General features: G+C 40.6%; 1 protein-coding gene across 1 annotated transcript; it reads right to left on the minus strand.

Moving 5' to 3' along the window:
* Positions 1 to 1,946: 1,946 nt before the first annotated feature.
* dnajc24 (DnaJ (Hsp40) homolog, subfamily C, member 24) lies at positions 1,947 to 5,857 on the minus strand (the record flags this gene model as incomplete). The annotated part of the gene is given in 7 exon segments (XM_034240298.1): positions 1,947 to 3,338; positions 3,340 to 3,395; positions 3,398 to 3,428; positions 3,431 to 3,477; positions 4,184 to 4,241; positions 4,243 to 4,253; positions 5,728 to 5,857. Coding segments are annotated over 7 exon segments (405 nt in total), but the record flags the coding sequence as incomplete, so codon positions are not given.
* Positions 5,858 to 6,348: the final 491 nt, after the last annotated feature.

Here is a 6,348-nt window from a genome sequence, read left to right on the forward strand (position 1 = left end):
TTATCTCATCTGCTCAGTGTTCTCTCTCTGCTGGTTGTGATGTGGCTGATGAGCATCAGGTATGCCAACAGGCATGTTCAGACATGCAGCGAGGACCCCAGAGTGCACAGAGGCCCCTCACCCTGCCTGAGTAAAACCTCACTGATCGGCTCTCCAGAGGATAGGCCACCCCCCTGTGTCGACCTCACAACAATCTCCATGCACCTTCCTGACATCCACAACACTGTGAGGAGCCGTTATCACTGAGAGCCTGACACTGACGGGAAGAAAAAAGAAATCTGTTGCACAAAACGGATTCAATTTGGGTTCGACTGCTTCAGCGGTCACATTCTCACTGAAGACGATGTCAACAGGACACAGTCAGCGGCGTTAGTTACGATGCAGCGACCAATTACCAGGGGTGGAAAGTACATAAGAACAGTTATTCAAAGACTGTACTTAAGTACAATTTTGAGGTACTTGTAATTTACTTGAGTATTTCATTTTTTTTGCTGCTTTGTACGTTTACTCCACTACATGTATTTAATACCTTTAGTTACTTCACAGATGTGGATGAATGATGGTAAATATAATCAAGTGTTGAATCAGACTTTAGTTCCACCTGGAGTAAATCCACCAGCTACCCTGCAGTATACAAAGTCATTCAAACTAGCTGCACCTTCACCAGCTTTGAGAACACTTTCATGATCAATCATTATAAAACATATCATATATAGTATTCTGAAATGGACCAATCTGCACAACCACTACTTTCACTTTTGGTAATTTAAGTGCATTTTTATACTAATACTGTTTACTTTTATTTGAGTAACCTCTTGAATGCGGGACTTGTACTTGTAACAGAGTATTTCTACACTGATGTACTTCTACTTTTAAGATGATCTGAGAACTTCTCCCACCTCTGCCAGTTGCACCTACCATAGTTCCCATACCCACATGGAAATAAGAGGGTTGCACCTTTCTATTGAATAGGGTAAGCCTAAAATAAAACCTGAAAGACAGATGGTTAGACTTGTTAGTCATGGTGCATATTTAGCTGTTACTCATTTATTTTGGACGTAGCTGCATTATTACATTACATTGCATTTAGCTGACGCTTTTATCCAAAGCGACTTACAATAAGTACATCCGACCAGGAAGACACAACCTTGAAGAAAACAGAATCATATAAGTACATCAGGTTTCATAGAGCCAAAACATTTCAAGTGCTACTCAACTGGCTTTAGATAAGCCAGTCCTTTATTAGTATAAAAGTGCTTTGGTAATAGTTCTAACGCTCGAAGTGGAGTCGAAAGAGATGAGTTTTCAGTCTGCGCCGGAAGATGTGCAAGCTATCTGCTGTCCTGATGTCAATGGGGAGCTCATTCCACCATCTTGGAGCCAGGACAGCAAACCCACGTGTTTTTGCCGTTGGGAACTTGGGTCCCCCTCGCAGCGAGGGCACAGCGAGTCGTTTGGCTGATGCAGAGCGTAGTGCACGTGCTGGGGTGTACGGTTTAACCATGTCCTGGATGTAGGAAGGGCCAGATCCATTCGCAGCATGGTACGCAAGTACCAGTGTCTTGAAGTGGATTCTAGCAGTTACCGGAAGCCAGTGAAGGGAGCGGAGGAGCGGAGTGGTGTGGGAACATTTAGGAAGGTTGAAGACCAGACGAGCCGCTGCATTCTGGATGAGCTGCAGAGGTCGGATGGCACATGCAGGTAGACCAGCCAGGAGGGAGTTGCAGTAGTCTAGGCGTGAGATGACGAGAGCCTGGACCAGAACCTGAGTCGCTTTCTGTGTCAGCTGGGGACGTATCTTCCTTATTGATTTTCATACAGTGTTTTTATACAGCAACACGTTTTTAAAAGCAGGTTATATGTTGTATTATATTTGGGTTAAGTGAGTTATAAGTATAAGTTAATTAATACATCAAATATATGTATTTTTCAATAATGTATTTTAATTAAGGTTTCTTTATTAAGTGGGCTATGAATTACAATTATATTGAGTAATAGTAGTAATGCATTTAATAATGACTTGTGATTACTTGTGTAAAAATGTGTGGTATTTTTTCTTCAATGTGATCACTGATCATATCTATATGAAATGATTCATTACATTGTTGGTTGACAACTACTGAGAGAAAGAAATGCAATCAAGTATAATAATGTTCTGTTTCGTGTCACCTTTATTGTTTTTTGAAATATTTTCAAACTGAAAATTCCAAGAGTTGAATTGTCTGTGAATGTAAAGAACTGCTTAAAATAATTAAAAAGAAAATAAATAGTAAACATAAAGGACATTAGTGATGCATCCTCCATTGTCTTCCTGCCTCTCAAGTTCAGGCAGACATTGGGAGAGGCAAAAACCCAAAACAAGTTGACAGGGCCCGTTTCCCCTTTGTGGATATGAGAGGATATTATTTATCAGATACAAACCAAGCTTCTACCGGATCATTGTCAATGAATTCCTGTTAGCCTCGAACAGTTGGGCCCAAGATAAGAACAACTATATTTTCTATAGACACATTTTTTTAATTCTCTAGCATTTATCACAATCATAATAGTATAATGTAAATGCCTACACATAATATACAATAAATAATAGATTATAATAAAATAATACACTACAATTTCAATGAATTTGGTAAACTTTTAGCAAAAGATATAATTTAGACCAATTATATCACTGGAGCTTGGCCATAAGAAAACCCACTTCAGTGTGTGTCACTTAGAAAGGTGTTCTTTAAAGCCAATGCAGAAGCACTTACAATGGTTTGACCTTTAAAAAGTTAATGTACCTGCACTTTTCGAGTTGTTATCTGCATTGGTTGAACGCATTCATTGTAAGTCCGCTTTGGATAAGAAGCTTCAAGCTAAATGAAATGTAATGTAGAGTAACATGAGTTCTCAAAATAAGACATTAATCAAAGCACCCATAAACTGAGTTAAACATATGTGTGTAATATATATATATATCAGTTAAGATGAAGTCAAACTTGTGTTGAAAGGCACAGACGAACAGGACCCTGTCAGGCCGTGGCTGAAGAGCAGCTCAGAGGTCAGAGATGTGCTGTCCATGTCCACAAAGAGAAGGGTGGGAAGCAACATTTACATTCACAACAATTCAACATCAAATGTTGCCACATTCATACACGATGTGTCCTCAGTGAGCTGTTGTATTGGTGCTGTGGAGGCCTTGCTTCACAACAAGTGGTGGCGGTGTTGAGAGAGCTCTCAAGCTCCTCCAAGGTAGGATAATGGTGACGTCAGTGTCAGAGGTGTTATGTTGTCCTTTTAACAATTTGAGTCTTTCTGTGTAATGACCATGTGACACACACACTGAGGGAACATGTTGTCACAGCACACCATCACTCCTCCCTCTGCTTCCTGCTCCTCCTCCTGCTGCCTCCTCGTGTCTCCTCCTCCACCTCCTCCCTCTGACACGCTGGAACCCTCCTCCACAGCGACAGCCGTATGCGTACCCACACTCATCTGAAAAAACACACACATTACACATAACTTACATATTGAGATAAAGTACTGATTTATCTGACTTAATCAGACCGTGAGTAAGAACTTGTTTGGATATATGACCATGACCTTGTACCCAAATGGAATCATTAAACTCAAAGAATATTAGGACTCATTTGTTATTTACAATATTTAGAATTCAAATTAGTAAAAAGGAACTATAGCTTTTATTTTGCTCAAGCAAGTGGTATAATGCAAGTGTGCTCCGTGGGTATCTACACTGAGGAAACATTTCTTCTGACACACGACAGCCCTTCACACTGACACTGAGCGTGCTCCTTATTGTGTGTGTAAAGTGACTGGGGCAAACATGGTTTCATTCTTGTATGCTGCTTTTCCCAGGTGACAATATAAACGTGTCTCCCATCATCATTCCCTTTCATATTTCTGGTTGTGTATTTCTGTTGCAAATCAATGCTTACAGGATGGTATTATTGGATTTGCATGTGTTTTATTTTTCACGGTCATGAAAATATCGTAACTTCTTCTCTATGAACAGAGTGGTGCAGGAATGTGATCGTGATGTATTTTGTTTATAGCCGAACATTAGCTTTCAACTTCTCACAATTGCACGTTTGCTTAAAAATCATAAAGTGGGTTCTAACATGTGGAGATTATCATTCTGAAACACAACGTGTGTGTTTTAGTTTACATGGGGTGTACTCACCCTCGTCCCAGGTCATGTCCTCCAGACAGACGGTAGAATCCACCGGCCAATCCTGTTTTCAGTTCCTGAGCTGGAGAAACATTAAAGGGGACCTATCATGCAAAATGCACCTTTTGTACAGTCTTTTATACATGAATATGTGTCCCCGGTGTGTCAGAAACACAACCCTCTCTCTTTTCCTCCGTACCCAACATCTCTAAAAGCGGGGTTTTAACGGATCTGATACAGACTGATCCAGATTTGAAAATAGTGTGACTTCAGTGACGAGGAGCTCCGCCTATATGGCCAACTCTCCACCAATCAGGGGAATGAGAGGTTGCCGTGGCATGGTAACAGCATGGTAACATGACGCTGGTAACTCGGCCCCCTGCTCAGCTGCAGCGCATGCAAACACAGGTTGGAGGAGAGCAAAATAGAGCGAAATGAGGCATGGCTAAAATGCATGATCTGTTTGGTATTTTGAAAAAGAAAACGTATAAATATACCTTATAGGTGTGCCCTACAATATATTATTCAAATATAGCATGATAGGTCTCCTTTAAGCAGCGATATGAAACATCAGCGGTGGTGATGTCTTCACATCCCTCACATAATGTTGTTATATTCAGAGTTGTAATGAAGCAGGACTAGACTATGGATTGAATTAGTATGTATGTTCAAATAATCTTTTTTTTCTTCAGATAGTTTTTTGGCTCTGAAGCCTTTATTAAGTTATAGACAGATTTGAACGATGAGAAGAGAGGAGGACACACATGGTGGCTGGTGAGCTATCCGGCTGTCCCATCATTGTCATTTCTGTCATATGGATATCCTAATTGAATTATGTTTGTATTCTATTCTTTATTGTGGGGTTTCTTTGGGATGTTTTCTGTCTAAGGACAGAGGGTGTCATCTGCTGCACAAACTGCGAAGCCCCCTGATAAAAATGTGTTCTTTTTTTATATTATGCTATATCATTTGATTGATTGATTCATAAGAAAAGAACAAAAGCAAGAAGACACTCGTTAATCTACAATCTTACAACTCTATAGTTACAATGCTTTTGGGAACACCTCTCCTCCTGCTCACATTGGTTTAATGGGTCTCAAGACCCTAAGGTGCTTTTGTTTGAGGGTGCTACAATGCCAACATCCTCAAATAGATGTTTCAATCAGAAAGAAAACTCTGCCATCAATATATGAAAAGTGACGGAAGAAGGGAACATGGATGGACTGATAGACTGACTGGAAAAATGGTGAGGCAGCTGAACAGATTTCACTCACTCTTATTTTCTAGCGTTCACTCTTGAGGAAATACTCATTATCAAGTTGTACAGTTTGAAAGTGATAATGAATAATGAGTGCTAAACTTCGCTCGGGTCTTAATTAGTGTTAGATAAAAAAAAAGATGATCTATATAGGCTTTGTTACATTCTAATCAAATGACAATTAATATATGTAGGACTTGTTAGACAGTAACTTGCATGTATTATATGTTGTTATGGAGGTTTTGATGACTGTGTCATTGTCTAGTCCTATGTAAGTAAAGTGAAGTGTGTTCTCTACCTCTCCTCTGCAGGTCGTACTCTCTCCTGGTGTTCTGGTCGCTCAGGACCCTCCAGGCTGCATCAGCTTCTAGAAACTTCTTCACACCGGAATCTGCTTCTGAAGAGCCTCCGAGGCGGTCCGGATGGTACTGTGCATGGGGGTGCGCACACAAACATATACAGACTAATTACTTTGCTACACAGGGTTTGGTACACAGATAAATATTTAGTATGAATCATCTACTCTTCTGTATACAGTATCCTTTGTTCATACTTTATAAGTAGTAGCTTGGTCTATACGCAGGGGTGCACATAACTGGTACGCAGGTACGCATGCACGGCACAAATCTAAAATGCGTAACGTCACTGCGCCTTTGCGTACCTGATAGGTCATCAAAACAAAACACGTTTTCGGTCCTACACGCGTTTCTTGTCAACACTCAGTGGAGTAAACTACTAAACATGTCAACCAAAACAATAGACATTAAGCAGCCACTTTGGCGTTTTGCTCCCTGCAAAAAAGCTTCGGACTTCGCTGCGCAGGACATAACCGACGGACCTGTGAAGCTTACAGGAGGCAGAGGCTTAGATAACCGGACAACAGAGTTGGTCACCGTGTGCACACAGCAGGTTAACGTCG

Source organism: Gymnodraco acuticeps, unplaced genomic scaffold (genome assembly GCF_902827175.1).
Source record: "Gymnodraco acuticeps unplaced genomic scaffold, fGymAcu1.1, whole genome shotgun sequence".
In the NCBI taxonomy this organism is placed as follows: domain Eukaryota; kingdom Metazoa; phylum Chordata; class Actinopteri; order Perciformes; family Bathydraconidae; genus Gymnodraco; species Gymnodraco acuticeps.